This window comes from Amphiprion ocellaris, chromosome 17 (assembly GCF_022539595.1).
Source record: "Amphiprion ocellaris isolate individual 3 ecotype Okinawa chromosome 17, ASM2253959v1, whole genome shotgun sequence".
Taxonomy (NCBI): domain Eukaryota; kingdom Metazoa; phylum Chordata; class Actinopteri; family Pomacentridae; genus Amphiprion; species Amphiprion ocellaris.
This window is the reverse complement of record NC_072782.1, coordinates 11757406-11775993: the sequence shown is the minus strand read 5'-3', so window position 1 is coordinate 11775993 and position 18588 is coordinate 11757406. Positions and strand designations below refer to the sequence as shown.

Below are 18588 nucleotides of genomic sequence, written 5' to 3'. Positions count from 1 at the left end.
AATCAGCTTTATTAAGATACAGAAGGACTAAATTCATTTCTATTATTATTATTATTTTAATTTTAACAATAAAAAAACTTAAACTATGAGTGTGGCCAAAAATGTTTCCCAACCTCCTTTTCTCAACTTTACACTTTGTCAACTTTTTTGGGGAAAAACTTTCCTCTTTTCAAACGTTTGCTTGCGTGTGCGCGTGTGGGTGTGTGTTCCAGTGTGTGCGTGAGAGCGTGTGTGTGTGCGCGCTGTGGGCTCTACTTGATCTGTTTGCGCAACACAATCACATTTCTTTTAAGCGACAGGGTGTCTAGACACACACGTGACCGGGCGCGTCAATGCGCACTGGAGACTGGAGACGGAGCAAGGGCACCCAAACCATCCGCCTCATTTACAGAGAGCCTTTTACCCCCCTCGAGATCACTCGTCGGCTCGCTTCCTTCCACACTCAGCCACGGAAACTTCGTGTGAGATACGAGCTTGGATTATTTGATCTTTGAAGGGATTCGACTGCTAAAATAGGTTACAAGGCTCGGTGCGTGGACGCAAGAAGAAAAAAAAAGACGAGTCTCTCGCTTTTTCCTCTCCGGCTTTTTTTTTTCTTTTCACTAACGCAACTCAACTCGGGTTAGAGATCCATTCCTGGATTTTTGGCTCCCTGGCTCCGGCAGACCACATCCATCTGCAGACGACTGGTGGACGATAACGGATAAAAAAAAAAGCCTCCGCAAGCCCGGTGGAGAACCCTACTCTGTGCAGTCGGATCAAGGATTTTATGGATTAATGCTCTTGAAGACACAGCGGCGAGCCTCGCTTTTCATGGGATAATTGCGATAGCATTTAGGCTTAATTAGGCCCCAGTTTTCCTCTCATTTACACTAAAGCTACTGCGCAGAGATAGACGGGTTTTTGACTGTGTTTATTTGCTGTAAAAATCGCCACGGAGCAGCTTTTTAAAGGGGTCAGCTCACAGCGCTGTAGGTTGCACATCACCAACACATTCTGGCTACATGCAGCCAGGCTGGAGCAGATTTCTCTGCCCATATAGAGGCGTATTGTAGTCTTAAAAGCCCCGAATGTGATGGTTGTGTATCCCCGGAGGAGAATCTAACTGTCCCGTGAACCCGGACTGCTTTTTTCAACGATCTAGTCTGCAGGAGAAGGCAACAGAGACTGGCGTATGCTACAGATTTCCTCTGCTTATCCAGCTCCCAGTTTTTCCACCGTATATTCTCAGGCTGCTTGTCATTGCCTGGACTCGGATCCCGGAATCTTCATGATTTGCGGACACCATGCTCGTTTTTTAGCCGGGAAACCCTCTTTTCGTCCCGCATGTTTAGGACCAAACGATCGGGGCTCGTCCGGCGACTCTGGAGGAGCCGTGCGCCCGTGGAGGGCGACGGGGAGGCGGATAGAGGGACGCATGGATCCGGGGGCTGCTGCATGGGCAAAACGACAAAGGTGGCCAAGTCCAACGCAGGGTCCGAGGCTGAATTGAAGGCGTTGACCCACTCGATACTGAAAAAGATCAAAGAGAAACAATTAGAGGTGCTTTTGCAGGCGGTGGAGTCCAAGGGGGGTGCCCGAAGCCCCTGCTTGCTCCTGCCCAGCAAAGTGGACGCCAAAGTGGGTCAACAGTCTTACTCTCTCCCCATGCTGCTCTACAAAGTGTTCAGGTGGCCGGACCTCAGGCATTCCTCGGAGCTGAAGAGGCTGTCTTGCTGTGAATCCTACGGGAAAATCAACCCAGAGCTCGTTTGCTGCAACCCGCACCACATGAGCAGGCTTTGTGAACTCGGTGAGCTGGAATTATTCTCGCAATTTTTTTTACAACCCCAAAAGTTCTGAAATTGCGTTTGAATTCTCTGGTGGCGGGGCCTCATTTTTAAAATCAGACACCGTGACATTATGTCAAAGAATTACTAGACTCCTAAAGGGCTAATTAGCCTAATTCAAGTGACATCACCTCTCTTGGCACAGTTGTCTTGAGTTTCCATAGGTCAAACTTGACCCGAGTGTGCCAAGTGGTCCTCTTTCCCCGTGGCGTGGCGTCAGTAGATTTCATTTTGGCATGTTGGTATTGAAACACTTTTATTTGCTTTTAAATCCGTTAATTAGACTGCACCCCCGATTTAAGAACGTAGCTATTGTTTTGGCACTTTCAATGCGTAAAAGCTCTTTATTCCAACTTTTTCGAACAAAAACAGCCTATCTGTTATTTCAACATTTCGTAATTGGCATTTCCAAAAGTGCACAGGGATTCAGCCAGGGCTTTACAGTCTTTCCACGGTGAAGTTTCCAGGATCTGTGTGTGTGTGTGTGTGTGTGTGTGTGTGTGTGTGTGTGTGTGTGTGTGTGTGTGTGTGTGTGTGTGTGTGTGTGTGTGTGTGTGTGTGTGTGTGTGTGCTTGCTTGGCGTCCCCGGCCAAAAGAGGCCCGTATCTCAGTTTGTCCTAGACGCTGATAGTGGCCCTTCTGGCGCCAGGCGGCCCCCTGTTTATCTGCCTGCCAATGAAAGGCAATAGCCGCCCGGCCGGCCTCCCTGCCTGCCTCTCCAGGCGGAGCCGACAGACACAAATCTTTCTCCCTGAAGAATGACAACTCTTATCATAAAGTTTAGATCTCTGCCTTGTGTTTTTTTTTCTCCTTTTTTTCTCATGCACTGCCTCTTCTTTTTTTTTTTCCTCCCTTTCCTCCCTCCACACAGAGTCGCCTCCTCCTCCATATTCGCGCTACCCCATGGACTATCTTAAACCACCAGGTGAGCTTTGGTTTTTTGCATCCTCACAAATGCATGTGTATTTTACTGTCCGAGCCATGTTGTGTCCACATATAAACAACATTCTGTATGCATACAGTCTTGCACACTCCCTCTGCAGTGTGGATTTGTGTGTGTGTGTGTGTGTGAGAGAGAGAGAGAGAGTGTGTAGGAAATGGCTCCATGTTATGTTGTGATTTATGATAGCAGTGGAGGGGCACGCCTGGCTGGCTGGCCAGTTCTAGCATGGCTGGCAGCCAGGGCAAGGCAGTACAAAGTTGAGATACCAGCTATAGACTGACTGGCACATCACTGGGGGCAGTGTCTGTGCCTGCATGAGGGAGGGAGGGAGGGTTTGTTTGTGTGTCCGTCTATCTATTGTCAATCGCAGCACAGACAGAGAAACAGACCGACGGCGGCGTCTCTGGAGCCAGCCTGCCTTTATATCAGCTTAACTCATCAGCTGATTGAGGGTTTCTGTGGCAGGGGGTGTGTCACTGCCCCACATCTCTGTTTGGATGTGTTTGCATTTGCTTTTCTGGATGTATGTTTTGTCCACACTTGGCGACAGTTTTTCCTGCCCTACATGTTTTGGTCCTGCTCACTGGTTTTGTCCCTCAGTCTGTGCCAAACTCCACACGCTGCCATGGACTTATTCCTCAGTGCAGGGAAATGGCATCAGGTTATGTCATCCCCTGTTATGTCAGTTTTGAAGTGTGTTAAATTTCACGCTATAACCAGAAAAGTGTGAGACTGAAGGGGACGTACAGCAGTTTCTTTACATGTCACAGAGAAGGTGACAAAGATATATGTGCCTGAGTGTGGGATTATTAAGTTTTTTCCATCTCTCTTTTGCTTTTTTGCTCATTTACCCGTCTCATTGTCTGTCAGTGCAGAAAAAGCTCAGGGTTAAACAATGACCAGTCAGCCAACCAGCCGCCAGTTAGTCAGGAGAAGGAGAAAGTGGCTTTCAGTGAGTGGAAACAATAGGAAGTCATTGCAGCTGCAGCTGCAGCTGCGGTTCTTCAAAGCCCTCTCTTCCCTCTGTCGTCTTTGTCATCTTTATTTACCGTGCTCCAGCAATATTGTTGCACTTGACAAGCATTTGCAAAATGCTAAATACAAACAAAACTGATCTAAAATGTTGGAAAGTAAGCAACAGAGAGTAAAATCCTCTTTACCCTCCAGTCTGATGTGACGTCTCTCATTGTAGAGTCACTGTAGCGTCTCAGTATGAGTCCAGTTGGAGACTATCTAGTGATGAAAGGAAACAAGAAGGTAAATAGGAAATGCAAGCTGGATGCAGACAAAGGAAGTGATTATACAACTCCTGTTACCACCCTGTTTCCCATCTCAAAGTGAAAAACCTTGCGTGGGAATTAAATGTTGCAAACGAGTGTGGAGTAGTCACGTAAAATATTGCGTCTAACAAGTGGAGTTTTTACACTTTAAAAAAAAGTTTCAAACTGCCTTTCTTTAAGGTTGTGCTTCCTCGGTGCTAAAGTGAAAAACGCAGCAGTCTGTAGCTCACCTGTTACATCGTTTCCTCTTTTGGTCACATTCAGTCGATGCAGCTGCAGTCGTGGTTAATCAAAGGATTTTCTGTCTGTGTGTCTGGATATTGGCAAAGTAGGGTGAAAGACGTGTTACTGGAACAACGGAGCGAGCTGGAGGGTGCAAACACACGGGGCAGATGAGCTTATCATGCAGAAAGGGGTAGGGGGTTTTCAGCACTCCCTCAGGGAGCTCATCAGCTCATCCCCATTACAGGAAGCTATTGCAATTTTCTATGCTGCTCTCTGTATTTGCTTTGTATTAGGCTGCGTTAAATCATCACTGCGTTTGCGAAATCTGCATGGTTAACTTTTAGTAGGCAATCAGACGCTGTAAATATGTGCATTAAGTGGAAGAGTGATGGATTTTATGATGATGGTTTTATGATTCCAGCGAGCAGGAAGTGGGGTTATATGTGTCAGGGTGCCTGTCCGCTCCAGTAGTAGCGGTCAATATGAAAGCAGCCCCGACATAAAATGCTACCTTGTTTCTGCTCTGGGGAATATAAATCACACACTGTTTAGCTCTTTCTCTCTGATGCCCCCTCAGTCCTGTGGTCAGCTGTGAACCGTTGCCCGGGAGACCAGGGCAAGGCTGCTGGCGGCCAATGAAAGCGACGCAGGCCGGGTTATGCCCGTGCATCTCGTTACTGAGACCACAGCAGGCACGGGTCGGGTCCAGACGGGGCAGGGTGGAAGGGAGCAGCGAAACCACTCTGGTCACTGCTTCATAGCTGCTGCAAGCTCTGGTCGGGGCCAGCAGGAGGCCAGTGGAGGAGTATGGAAGCATTCAGCAGAAACACCGTCATATGTGGATTAAATCATCTCCACCATCAGATGAATAGTCACTTTTTTTAGGGACTTCTGTGTGATCAAGAAGTCAATAGAACTGTCAGAAAAACCCGACATTAACATCATAATTCAGTCAGAATGGAAGCGACCAACGCCGCATGCTGTGGTTCAACGGCTAGTAGGTGTAGCGCAGCGTTGACGTGCAGCAAAAGGAATGTATCATTAGTGAATACCAAACTAGCAGCAGAGCTCGCCTGCTCCCAGCGGTGTGCCGCTCCGCTCAGCACACAAGCTCCATTCAGGTGTCTTGTTGAAAGTCTTAGAGGGAGTTTAGCATTCAAATGTAAAACGACGAGGGAGAAGGTGAGAGATTGGCTAGTTTTTCTCTCTTGTCTGCCTGCTGCTTCGCCATAAAGAAGATTTACAGTAAACAGCTTTCAAGGCCTGTCTCAGCTCCGTCTGTCTCATTGTTTCTACTAAGATGGACTGTACCCTGCTAAAAGTTTAAATTCCAAGGCAGCCACACGTATTTAGATGTTTGTACTTCTGATACTCTGAGATTTCAGGTTTAGCATCAAGTTTAGACCTTCCCATCTTGACAATGGCTGTGAAATTGCTTTTAAAAAAAAGCGTGTGTCTTTCGAGCGGATCAGGAGGACAATTATCAGACAATTAGGATCCGAAACAGTCTTCTAATTTTTGATCTGTGTTTGGTTATTGAGCGGGGATCAAAGTGTCCGGCCCCGAACCCTCGCCTCGGTAATTAGCAGGAAGAATACAGCTCTCTCCAGATCAGCAGCTCGTCTATGCAGGGAAGCAGGGCTAACGTTCCTCCTGAAGCAGTGGATTATGGGGGATTATCGGGGGTGTAAGAAACTCTCTGCTGTAAGTCTTCTGTGTGTGTGAGAGAGAGTGTGAGCTCCGTCGTCAGCGTCTTCATTAGGCATTGATTTCACCAGGGTGATTGACGGCCTCACAGCTGCTGCTTTGCCATCTCCCCTCACACACATGCAAACACACACACACACACACATCCAGGAACACACACACACACACACACACACAGTACTAATGCAAAGTCTCTCTCTCTGTTAGATTCTCCAGACTCTGGACCTTCATCCAGTGATACTGGGGGAACGACATACTCGGCCCCTGTGGGGCCTTCAGGTAAATATATATATTCCTGCAAGCAGATTTCCTCCTTATATTCCCCATTTTCTTCTATTTTCCTCCACATTATTTTCCTCTTCTGTTTTCTTTTCCTTCTCCCATGCATTCCTCCCAACACACACACATTCATCTCCCCTCCATACTTGTGATGATGAGGCAGTGATTGTGGGGGCCCCTGCTTCCCCTCTGTAATAAAACAGCCAGTGAAGAAGGGTGGTGTATTTCTCCCACATCCACATAAATTCCTCCCTCCTGGCTCTTTGAACAACGCTCCTCTCTTCTGCTCCTCTCTCCGGTTCCCTCTCATCCTTTTTCCGTGTCATGTTGTAATCGAAGACAAACACGCCGAACCGTTGTTTGGAGAAGAATATGTTCTGTGCGTGTGGTATTGTGGGGAAGGGGGAAAAAACTGACAAAAAAAGAGGCTCCGACTGACATTTGAGTGTTTGTTTGGGTGTGTTTGTGCGTACAGGGGATGTCTTTGTAGACGCTTAACTCTCCTCTGGGCTCTGTGTGGATAAGAGTGAGACACAGGCGCCTTTCTTTTCTTCCAACTCTCATGCAGGACGTGTTTGGGGCTTCCTCAGCTTTTCTCCCATAATCCCCCTTGGCAGCGTTGCCTTCCTTACACGGCGCCCTGTCCGCGGGCTACAAAATAAGATGCTGTTCGCGAGAGAAGGAGTTTGGGATCGCTCGGCGCCGTTCTCTGCTTTTCCTTTGCCTCAGATGGTTCTCATTACTGGGCCTTTAAAGCCTGTTTTATGTCAGTTGGTGTTCGCTGCCCATTTTCCCCCTCCTTTGTTTGGTGGTAGGGGGGTGGAGGGGTTAGCCTGCCTGCCTCTGTGTGTGTGTGTGTGTGTGTGTGTGTGTGTGTGTGTGTGTGTGTGTGTGCATAGAAGAGATCGGAGCTACATGAACAGAATCAGCTTCTCCTCCTCCTCCTCCTCCAGAGCATCAGATGGACACTAAAGTCCTCCCTGTGTGCATTAACCAAAGACACATTTTAGACCCGGTTCAAACTGTGAAACCCAAGAAGTGGAGTCTTAACAGACGCCCCAAAGCTCCCTCCCTTACTTTTTCCCTCCCTTCGGTAAGGCCTACACCCCTCCTCCTCCTCCTTCTCTTCCACCTCCTCCCCTGTTTTCCTTCCTGGCGAGGATGACATGGCAGCGGCAGCCAGCGCTCCAGTGAATGGGCCTCCTCAGTAAGGAGCGGTAGAGGTAGAGAGGCCGGGGCGGGATGGCCGAAGCACTCTGCCCTCACGATTTCCCTGGCAAACCAAGAAAAAAAAGGCTAATCCATTCCTCCTCTCATTCCCTCCCTCCCTCCCTCACTCCCTGCTTCCCTCCCTCTGGGGCCCTGACAAAAGAAACATGGCTCTCCCAGAGGCCCGCTGCTGACCTTCTAATTCACTCACTCTGCCCTTTTTATGTTCTTCTCCAGACATATTTACAGAGAGGAAGGAGGAAGAAAGAGGAGGGTGGCTCTGAGGGAAGGAGAGTTGCAAAGACTTGAAGTCAGCAAGACTTGTGCTGCTACCTTTTTTTTTTTAAATACACTGTAGTAGAATAATTTGCTTGATAGAAAAGCTAGCAGCTCTACTAGTAGGGAACAGGCGAGAGCATCGCCCAAAAGGAATCCTTTATTCATCCGGAAACACGGTTCAAACGGAGCTGACGAGATGAGGTTCTTCCCTGATCATCCATCTCGGAAAAGGTTTAGACCGTCCAGGCTGGAAAGAGTTAAGTGAGCTGCGACAGCGACAAGCGCAAATGCAAACTAGGCTGCCTGCCAGGCTACCAGCTCCAAAGCTCCTCTCGCTGGCTCACGTCATCAGCTTGGAACAGAGCAGAGAGGAGGGAAGAGGAGTGGATTGGAGGCAGTTAGAGGGAGAGAGGGAGGGAGGGAGGGAGGGAGGAGGGGGAGAGTGCATGGCTGGAGGCCTGGAGCTGGGTGTTGGGGTGTTGATCTTGGTTTGAGCTGGGGTGAGGACTTAGCTCAGGGGTTTAGGTTCACCCAGGAACTGAGGAGAGAGATCAAAAGGGAGATTTTCAACTGGAGATCAGGTCGGGGTTAAGAGGCCGATGGACTGTTGGTTATGAGTCTGTGGCGCGTTAAGTCGGTTGTTGGAGACCGCATCTTGCCTTCGGTGGAGTTTATGAGCTGCTCGTTGCCAGTCATCCATTTTGTCAAGCTTAAAGAGGCCTGGAACAAGTTTTTCTCAGAGTTTTTAAACCCTTAGATAGCTGCTGGCTGGGCTGTGAGTTTGACAAAAACAGAGGTCTGGGCTGTGTGTGGGTGTCTTGAAGTTTTGTCACGCTTCTGCTGCTATGATACCTGAGTTTTGGTACCGATATAAAACAAAACATTGACAAATTTAGTGACTTTTCCCTTGTAATTAAAGAGTCCAAATGTTAAACACAAGCAGCCATTGAAGTCCTTAGTCCAAATAATCAGGATTACAAACCCAGCCAGGCATTTAGTGGTGACTTTCTGTACTGTTTTTTTTCCGATGGTGATCTATTGTGGATCAATAGGCCTTCTTTAAAGTCGAGTTCAGACTCCTGTTTGTGCCAAACTATGGGATGTGCGGGCCTGATGTGTGTGTGTGTCGGTGGCATGCCTGTTGGTGCCATTGGGGACTGACCCGGACTGCCTGAGTGTAAGAGGATCCAGTCGGGCTGTGGTGACATGTACGCACACACACACACACACACACACACACACAGACACACACACACACACACACACACACAGGTTTTGACACATACACACAGGCAGGCAGATAGAATGACCTGGTGCGAGCCCTGGCGCACGGCCGACTGTCACACAGGCGCTTCCTCCCACTGCAGGTTAAATTTAGGCCGAGTTGTATTCTTATACCAGCAGCCAGTCACCTCACTCGACAGACAGTCGGCCAGCCCTTCAGTCAGTCAATTAGTCATCCAGTGAATCGGCTGGAAGTGTAACCTTCATCAGGGGCTCTGACAGAGATTAAATTTAGTCTTGGCACCTCGGCTCATTAAATCAAACTAGTTCTGCTGTCATATGGACGGCCTCAAAGAAACGGCCCATTTTTGGTGCAAACCCAGAGAGAGAAAAGGCCCCGTGTGCTGTTTTCGTCTTGTTTGTCGTGCTGTATTTTCAAGAAGCGCATACATATTCAGCAGTGCAGTACCGAGTGTAATACCTTAGACACTATCTTTGATTTTTTTTTTCCTCAAAAAATAACTTCCAGCAATTAAGAGCTCAACTCCGAAACAGAGCGCCCTCAGTCTCCCTCCTCTCTCTCGGCATTCCTGCCTTGTTTGGGTTAGCAGGGAGAGGAAAGGACTGCACAGGATATGACCTCATGTCTTTGAGGAAAAGGCGAGCGGACAGGGAGGCAGCCGAGGCCTCATCTTGACGGAAAAAAAACACCGGAGCGCACCAACCAGAAAGAAGGGAGGCTGTAAAACGAGTAAAAGAGAGAAAAATTGAACATTCGTCCGCAAAAATAAGAAACGTGTGTGTCGCCTGTTTCAGACGGGCGACTTTCCACAGAGACCCTTTAAAGAGAAAGTGAAAACACTTTGGTCACCATAACACAGTCTCTGTTTTGGTGGTATCTTGATTTTCCCTTTTGTTATTTTTTTCCCCCCTCTTGCTTGAACAGCAAGAGGAAGGAATGAAGAGGGAGAGAAGATGGCGGCTTTGGGTGGAGGGAGAGATGGCCGGCAGCTCTGCTCTGTTCTCTGTAATTTGGAGGCTGTGTGTTAGCCAGCGAGTTGAGCAGAGCAGAGCCGGGCCGCTCCGTGCCGGGCCAGGATCTCTCATTACTCCCCACTTCCTCTCCTTGCACGGCAGCCAAGCCGCCTCTTGGCAAGGGACTTAATTTTGGTTTTGGCCGTCCTCTGTTCCCCACCCTGTGTCATTATGCTGCACAAATCGAAAAAACAGCACACAGAGACAGCAGAGGATGGAGAGAGAGAAGAAAAAAAGATAGAGGAAAGTGTGCCTAGCTTGCATATGTTTTTCTCTCTCCCCCCCTCCAGGCTTCAGATGCATTTTGTTGTCTTGTAGCATCAAGATAGCCTGAAACCTACCTTAGCGTAGCCTGCTGATTGAAAGGAGGGCTATGCAGATTTGGCCGGGAGCCAGAGCTGGAGGGAAGCCCAGAACAAGATGAACATTGTTTTGGTTTGCAGTCACTCTGTGGAAGTGGATTTTGACATTACCTCAATGTATGAAGATATGAAGGAGAGAAAGAGAATGTGTGATGTGGAAAAAGAGGAAGGGAGGGATAGATCCCCCGCTTTTAGCAGGATAAAAACGGAAATGGAAATAAGTGGAGACACATGCCTGTAAACCTTTGTGAGCGTGTGTGTGTGTGTGTGTGTGTGTGTGTGTGTGTGTGTGTGTGTGTGTGTGGGGTTTCTGGTGTGACACACAGTGCTGCCGTCTCCACCCCCCGCCCCGCCTGTCCATTCATGTAGTTTGTCTTTTCAGAGAGGAATATGTCCTCTTTTTTTATCTCGGTGACAACCCTGTCTCTAGCCACCTCTCCATCACACATAATCATTAATAACAGACTAACGACGCGACAAAAAGCTCACATACAACTGACTCTGCTGGTTGTCTGCCTCTGTGTTTGCGGTGTCTGTATTATTTAGTTCCCACGGTGTTTTTAGCGCCACAACAATGTGGGCGATTGTTCGGCTTGTCTGTCTGTGGCACAGTGTGTGTGTGTGTGTGTGTGTGTGTGTGTGTGTGTGTAAAGGGCTCGGAGATACAGATCCTGCGGGTAATCTCTTGACTTGTGTGTTTGCAAAAGTGAGCTGATGACATCATTACAGCCTGCCTGGCACCCTGTATCCAACTCGCTGGTGTTTATTTGTCCTGTCACCCTGGGAAATCTGGGCTGCAGGGAGTGGTTGTGCATGTGTGTGTGTGTGTGTGTGTGTGTGAGGGTCAGCCTGATGAAGTGTTGGAATAATAACTCAGCAGGGGTAGGAAGGAGGTGTTACAGGGGAACAAAATGTCCCTCAGCGCAGAAGTGCTCGGCTGCAATTTTTTCGTCGTAATATGGATCCAGATGGAAGATGCTGCCCGATTAATTATAAAACATTCCCGTGTTTTATCTCAAGCTGAGGAAAACACCGCGCCGGAGTGACATCAAGACATGTGGATCATGCAATTATGGCAGAAACATCCACTCGGAGAAAATTATACTGTAGATGGAAGCATTAGGAAAACATGCGCCATTTCTTCTCCTTATCTTCTCCACCGCCGAGGCCGGATGGTTCATGTTAGAGATGGCGTGTCTGCAACTCGTTCTCTCTATCTGTGTTTCTGCAAGGAGTCAGATCTGTAGATAGCAAAACCGTGCCACTCCCCTGTGTGGTTTTCCTGCCATCAGGGCTTATTTAGGTTTCCTGAAATGGGGAGGTAGAGGGGGGGACTCGCATCTTACGTAATCTGCCACCCTAAAGCGTCTCTTCCTTTCTGTCTAAACTAAACCCGCTACCATCCATCCGTCTGTCTTTGAATCTGCCTATTAGTGCTGAAAAATATGCATTTTCTACTTTAGAGCTGCTGTTGTGCAAATGATGCGCTTTAATAGCAAATTAGGCCCGCCTAAGTGCGCGTTTTACATCATTTTAATGCTTGATAAACAATGATAACTGCCTACATTTGCTCGTTCATGGCTAAGCCTCGTGGAGTACACCTGTATACGTGAAAAGGGTTGAGTGAAGCCTTTTGTGGTTCCAGAGGGAGCTGCACAAAGCTTGATATATGGCTGATTTCACCACAGTAGGTTCAGGCTGCAGACTACAGGTTTGAAAATGAACAGAAACCTAAAAATTTGGGTGAGAAATTTGAAAAAAAAAATGAGCTTACCAGACTTCTGTTGCTTACCTGAATCTCCGACTTAACTCAAGTTGCGTTTAGGTAATGTAAATGGTAAAAGGAGAACAATGCATTGACTGAAAAGAATGCAATCTCTGATTCTGGAACATTAATGTGATGTGTTTTTATGTGTCCAACAATGTCACAGGATTTCAATGCACGGTGCTCTTCAACCCTCTGAACCCCACAACCGGCCAGCGGGTTTGAAAGATATGTTATAAATAGAAACTCAGCTAAATTAAACCGTTTATCAGAGGCAGGAGCTGTGAAAACAAAGTGAATCAAGAGATTTTCAGTTTTCAGACAGTCCTTGAACATATTATCTGGAAATTTAAACAAATCTAAGTTTAAAATTGTGACCTTTCATCAGTATCACTTTATTCTACATGTCTCATTCTTAAAAAACAATCTTCAAAAGTTAATTACTTGCATAATTCAATAAAAAGCTATAAAATTCTATTCTGCTTGGAGCGAGTGTGAAGCCATGACTAAACCCTCTGCAACCAACAGTCATGCGACACAAATTCTGGGGTTTTTCAGATGAACTTGGCTGAACTGCAGGCTTGTTTACACACAGTTGATAGGAGGCAAACAAAAAATAAAAATGTAGGTGGCATTATATCCATAGTATGTGGAGCTATCAGTTCTTCCACAGTATTAGGAACCCCGTGTGTACGCTGAATCCAGGTTTTTAGCATTCTACTTTTGCGGCATACTGCACAGAAGAGCTTTTTTGAGCCCTCTGCACTTCTAGCCATGGTTGTGCTGTATCCATAGTAAAAGAAGCAATAAAATGCCCAGAGACCGTTTGGGGGTCAGAGCAGGAAGACAAACAATGCAGTCCAGTTGATAAATACCATAATTTAGCCTGATTTTATTGCATTTTTTTTGCTCATTGCATATTCTTCTGCAAAGGGAACCGGTCACAGTCATGAGCAGACACCTTTCAGCGCTACAACAAAAATAAAAACCCCAAACCAGACTGTGTACAGTCTATGGCTTAAGCTTACAGGACTGCAGTGTTGTATCGATGCGAGACGAGAAACAATTCTTTACTGCAACAGACCAGCTGATGCTTTTCTCTCTGTGGATCGGTTGCCTGTCACTGAATTTCTCCAGGACAGAAAACAGTCCTGGAGGATTATTGTTGAGGACTCTTAACTTAAAAACCGCAAAAAGAAAAAAATCCATGTGTGTACAACAATAGAGAAACGCTGTGCTCCCACTGCAGCGACAAACACACACACAGGGTTAAACATATACGGCACGGCAGAGAGAACAAAAGGAATGCCTCCAGGGTGACCCTAGACCTTTGGAATAGACTTTCCCCGGCTCAAGAGAGGGTGTTGACTTAGAAAATAAGGCACCGTGAAGAGCCCTTCCTCCCCCCTCGAGCTGTTTCCTACACGTCTTCCTCATTCCTCCTTTCAGCCGCCGTGTGTGTCTGATGACGACAGGGTCATTACACGTCTGAGCAGAGAGAGGCGCACACACACACACACACACACACACACACACACACACACACACACACACACACACACACACACACGCATACATACATATATATAGAGCTCTCAGGGATCGATGCGAGACAGTTCTCAGGAGCCTCCTCACTATTTACCGATGTTGAAAGTGTAGCGTTCAGAACTGAAGGTTGAAGACTGTGTGTGCGTGACGGTGTAAGCGTGTTACTCGGTGACTGTGCTGACTTCTAAGAATAGCAGCAACCTGGTGTGTGTGTGTGGAGTCAGACAGAGGTAATGATTAACCTTTCCAGACTGTGTTTCTGGCCCTAATAGAAGCACCCAGTCTGCCCCCACCCCCCCTTCACCCTCACCCCTCCTCCCTTCAAACCGAGTCCAATTGTCTCAGCTAGCGTGGCGTCCACTCTCTGAGCCCGGGGCCCATTAAAAACCACAGGGGAGCTAACACCCTGTCCATTTGCCAAATTTGCCGTCCTCGCGCTAAAGTTTTTGCGCATTGCTCTGGAGGTTTTATTTAATAACAGATCATTACAGTTTCCTGGTTATGGTGCAGTAGAGCCCCCTCCATTCCCCTTCCTCACTGTCCACGCAGAACATAAGCTGATCATCCGTTTAATACCAAGAAAACACAGGATGCTGTTTTTGTTTCCGCGAGGCCGCTAATGGTTAATAATCTTTATTTCTGACGCTTTTATTAATGAGGCCTGTTTATTTGTGTTTCCCCCCCACTATCACATGATGCACTGTGCTTTCAGCAGCAGATCTTAAATCTGTCAAAAATTTTAGTGCCTTGTTTTGTAGCTGAACCCGCAGGGACAAGAGGGAAAGGATGGGGGTTACATGTGGACCCCCCATGGGACAAACCAGAATGGGACAGAGCAGCAGCTAGACAACTGACAGGAGCAGCACAGAAAAGGGCCAGGGTGACAGATGGCCTCGGGCTGCCAGCTAGTCAGCTTATCTCCAGCGAGGAGAAGCCCGAGACACGGGGGCTGAAAGGCCGCCGTGCAGACGAGCAGGTGGGGAGGCAGACAGATACGCAGGCTAATGCTTCGATAGGCAGACATCCAGATAGCAGACAGACACGCAGACAGATGTACAGACAGCTCTGGGATATCCAGAGGAGCTGGAGCTGATGCAAACACAGCGGTACTGGGACACACACACCTATGTGAGACGCACCTGAAATAGCGTCGGACTGTAACATGAGGAGCTGGAACCAGCAGACACCTCGCACGCAAACACACGTGTTAAAAATTAAAATTCAGTTAAATGAGCCTTGCACTTGGAACAAGGTGTGTTGATGTGGGACCACTCACATTAGAGTGTGTGTTTATACACGAGTTATGTGTGTGTGTGTGTGTGTGTGTGTGTGTGTGTGTGTGTGTGTGTGTGTGTGTGTGTGTGTGTGTGTGTGGCTTGTTCTGTGATCAGCAGCATTACTCATGAGGTGTAAGCTCATCTGCTGTCAGGACAAGCTGTGAACATACTCTTCACAAGGCGGCGCCCCACAGATGGAAGAGTCTGCCCGTCTCGCTTTCTCTGCGTCGATAGAACAGAATAAGTTTGGGTTTATTTACCTGTGAGCGTCATTTGAGCTGGACGGAATACTGTGAGACCGAGTGAGGACATGGATTTAGAAAAAAACACGGCCATTTGTCAGGCAGGAAGCTGTGTTTGCAAGAGCTTGACTCATATATGGGACAAAAAGTCAGGATATGTCTGCTAATTATCAACTTTAACCGCATCTCTGGCAAGATGGGGCTTGTGATGTAGTAATTTTGCAGGGTAGTTTTGCAACTTTTCCAAAAGAAAAGGATCTGAGTGCTTCTTTACACCCCTCCTGTACTCGCTGAGCCTTTCTGTTGCCCATTATGTGTCCTCCTTTGTTGTCTTTCTATCTCCGACCCTTTGCTTTTATCCTTCCCTCACTTTTCTCTCCTCTGCGGTTCTCACTTACCACCAGTCTGAGTTTGCGAGAGGGGAGGAGGAGGAGAGGCGACGAGGGAGGGGAAACGGGGCAGTTAGTGTAGTCCTGAATAGCAGGGTGTTTTCAGGCTGCAATGACAGGCTCAGACAGGCAGCCGCTCTAATGACCTCTGACGCCAGGCCCTGTCTCTCCCAGCAATAACAAACACACACACAGGGCCCCACAGGTGAGCTCCACCAGCAGGCCCTCTGTCAGCTGTTAAGAAAGTCCAACCCGTCCTCCTTCCTTCTTATCAATCTCGCATGTTCCTGTACATAAAACAGACCAGAGAGCAGCGCTCAGCTCGTGATCGGAGACTGTGTGACATCAGCCCGAGACACAAAAGACACTTTCTGTCTCTTATCTCAAGATAAACGCTCCTTTTCCCTCCATTTAGTCCAAGGTAGATAGCTGGGTACTTAGTTTCCCCCAGCACCCCATGAGGACGGATTTACGATAAACTCCCTAAGGCTCGGCTCAGACCAACTTCAAAGAACACAGCCCCTCTTGTTTTATGGAAGGCATGCTTTCAGTTTTTCTGCCCCCTTCGCTCTCCTCTGTTTCTGCCTCTGCTCTCCCAGCGTTGTCTTTTTCTTCCCTTTTTTTCCCCCTCCCAGCGTCTAATGAAGGCTAATGACAGGCCGGGGTAAGTCCGCCTGGGCCGGCACAGATCCTGCCGCATTAACATTGCAGTTTGTCTCAGACGGGACCTTCCAAATTACCGGTTACATTCACAGCTACTGCCAGATGAAAGAAAGGGGGGTCGGATGGGAAGGATGTGTGCAATGGCTCTGAGAGGGGCTTTTTTTTTTCTTCTTCTTCTCTTGTGTATACATCTCCCTCTTCCAAGCTTTCTTAACCTCTCTCATCGCGGTGTTGCGAGCTGGTAGAAAAAGATCGTCGAGCTGCTGACTGAAGCAATGAGGTGATGACCTCAAAAGCACAGGAGACAGGAGAGGAAGCAAAGTTGCAAAAGTAACCGTCAAAATATGTGAAAAGCATTCCTTCTCTTTCCCACCCCGCCCCCTCTTTCTTTCCTCTTGCACTCGCTCTGTCTCCCTCTGCTTCCCTTGCGCCTGACTGGCTCCCACTTTTCTAGCTGGGAGTAGCTGGGAGCCAGATTTCTGTGGAATAGAGATATGACGGGGGGAGAGGGATGGCGCGGGAGGCACTCTAAAGGGGGGACGAAAGAGAGGAGGAGGGAGGTGTTTGGAAACTGGAGCACAGCCAATGCTACACTTCTTTTTTACGCTCAGGGGAAACTTTAGACCCGAGAGGCCCGGCTTGTCAACGATTCAGACGCCGGGGTTCGAGAGTTAACGGCCTGCCTCTGCTCGTCGGCGTAAACATTGTTTGTGTGGAAGTCTCGCTCGCTGTTATCGCGTCCTCGTCTTTTGCCAGACAAGAATTCGGAGATAGCTCCTAATTTCCTCCAGCAGGGTGAAGCACGATGCTGTGTGGAGATGATCGGGGTGGTCGGTTGACGTCAGTACATTGTTGGCAACGCCGCTACAAAAATACAGCGAGCCAGACAGAAGATAAGCATTTAATGCCTAGATAAATATTGTACTGCGTGTGGACACTTGCCTGCCAGTGTCTCTGAGTTGCTTTTCTTGTCTGAAGTCCAGGAATTCCGACATGGTTTTCCTGTATGGCAGAAACTGTGGATGACAGTTTAGTTTTGGCCCTTGACTAAAGCAAATTCTCCATTTCCCGAAACATGGATGAGGAAGGAGTTGTTGAGAAAGTGGCGGCGTTGAAGTCAAGACATTTACGATCAGATCTCATCTCATCTCCCCCCCTCCATCCCTTTTGCTTTACTGACTGAACTACACATTTTACATCTTAACTGTGTAAATTTGCTCAAATCTAACCATTTCTACCTCTTGTGTTCTCTCCTTTAGATTCCCTGGCGTTGCAGGAGTCTGGCGATCGGGCCCATTGGTGCGTGGTGGCATACTGGGAGGAGAAGACCCGCGTCGGGCGCCTCTACTCGGTCCAGGAGCCTTCTCTGGACATCTTCTATGATCTACCTCAGGGGAACGGCTTCTGCCTGGGCCAGCTTTGCTCCGACAACAAGTCCCAACTGGTGCAGATGGTGCGGGCCAAGATCGGCTACGGCATCCAGCTGACGCGTGAGCCAGACGGGGTGTGGGTCTACAACCGCAGCTGCTACCCCATCTTCATTAAGTCGGCCACACTGGACAACCCGGACTCGCGCACGCTGCTGGTGCACAAGGTGTTCCCCGGATTCTCCATCAAAGCTTTTGACTATGACAAGGCCGGCAACCTGCAGAGGCCCAACGACCACGAGTTCACGCAGCAGCCTCGCACGGGCTTCACGGTGCAGATAAGCTTTGTGAAAGGCTGGGGACAGTGCTACACCAGACAGTTCATCAGTAGCTGCCCGTGCTGGTTGGAAGTCATCTTCAACACTCGATAGCAGCAGCCTTCCTCTTCTTCACCCTCCTCTTCCCTCCCTCACAAACAGACTACAACCCACTTTTCCCTTTTTTTTTTTTTTTTTGTTCCAGAGGTTCAAAACACAGAAGAAAAAAGGATTTAAAAGAAGAAGAAAGTCTAAAGATTCAGACGGACTTTGTTTAATAAATGACTAAGATTTAATTAAATAAGAAGCGAAAAAATGTATTTTATGTTATATATAAATATATTATTAATTGTAAATATGAAGACGTTTTATATGCATCATTATTTATGTATTGTGCAATGTGTTGATGAGAAAAAGAAAATAAGATGCACTTTGCTTAATATAAATGCAAAACAAAGAAATGCCAAAATAAAAAAAAAATACAAATAATATTTCTTGTCTGGTCTATCTTTGGGTTTCATTCAGTTGTTTCCTGTCTTATTTTCAGAAATCATATTGAGGATATGAATGGATCCACATGGCAATTCTCTAAAATCTGGTTTGGAAATCTAGTTTGATGTTGTCCTCATTTTAACCAAAGTCGACATC

The 18588-nt window shown here is 47.7% G+C and overlaps 1 protein-coding gene across 1 annotated transcript; it reads left to right on the top strand.

Moving 5' to 3' along the window:
• Positions 1 to 314: 314 nt before the first annotated feature.
• Positions 315 to 18302, top strand: smad7 (SMAD family member 7). The gene is made up of 4 exons (XM_023285608.3): positions 315 to 1792; positions 2701 to 2754; positions 6192 to 6263; positions 17516 to 18302. The coding sequence occupies exons 1-4, from the start codon at positions 1327 to 1329 to the stop codon at positions 18052 to 18054; spliced, it is 1131 nt and encodes a 376-aa protein (XP_023141376.1). The 5' UTR covers positions 315 to 1326; the 3' UTR covers positions 18055 to 18302.
• Positions 18303 to 18588: the final 286 nt, after the last annotated feature.

What these genes read in the sequence shown, in the direction of transcription:
- smad7 (XM_023285608.3), top strand. Translation starts at nt 1,327, where the DNA reads ATGTTTAGGACCAAACGATCGGGGCTCGTCCGGCGACTCTGGAGGAGC. An exon ending in GGACTATCTTAAACCACCAG is followed by an intron (nt 2,755 to 6,191) that starts GTGAGCTTTGGT and finishes TCTCTCTGTTAG; the next exon opens with ATTCTCCAGACTCTGGACCT. An exon ending in GGCCCCTGTGGGGCCTTCAG is followed by an intron (nt 6,264 to 17,515) that starts GTAAATATATAT and finishes TCTCTCCTTTAG; the next exon opens with ATTCCCTGGCGTTGCAGGAG.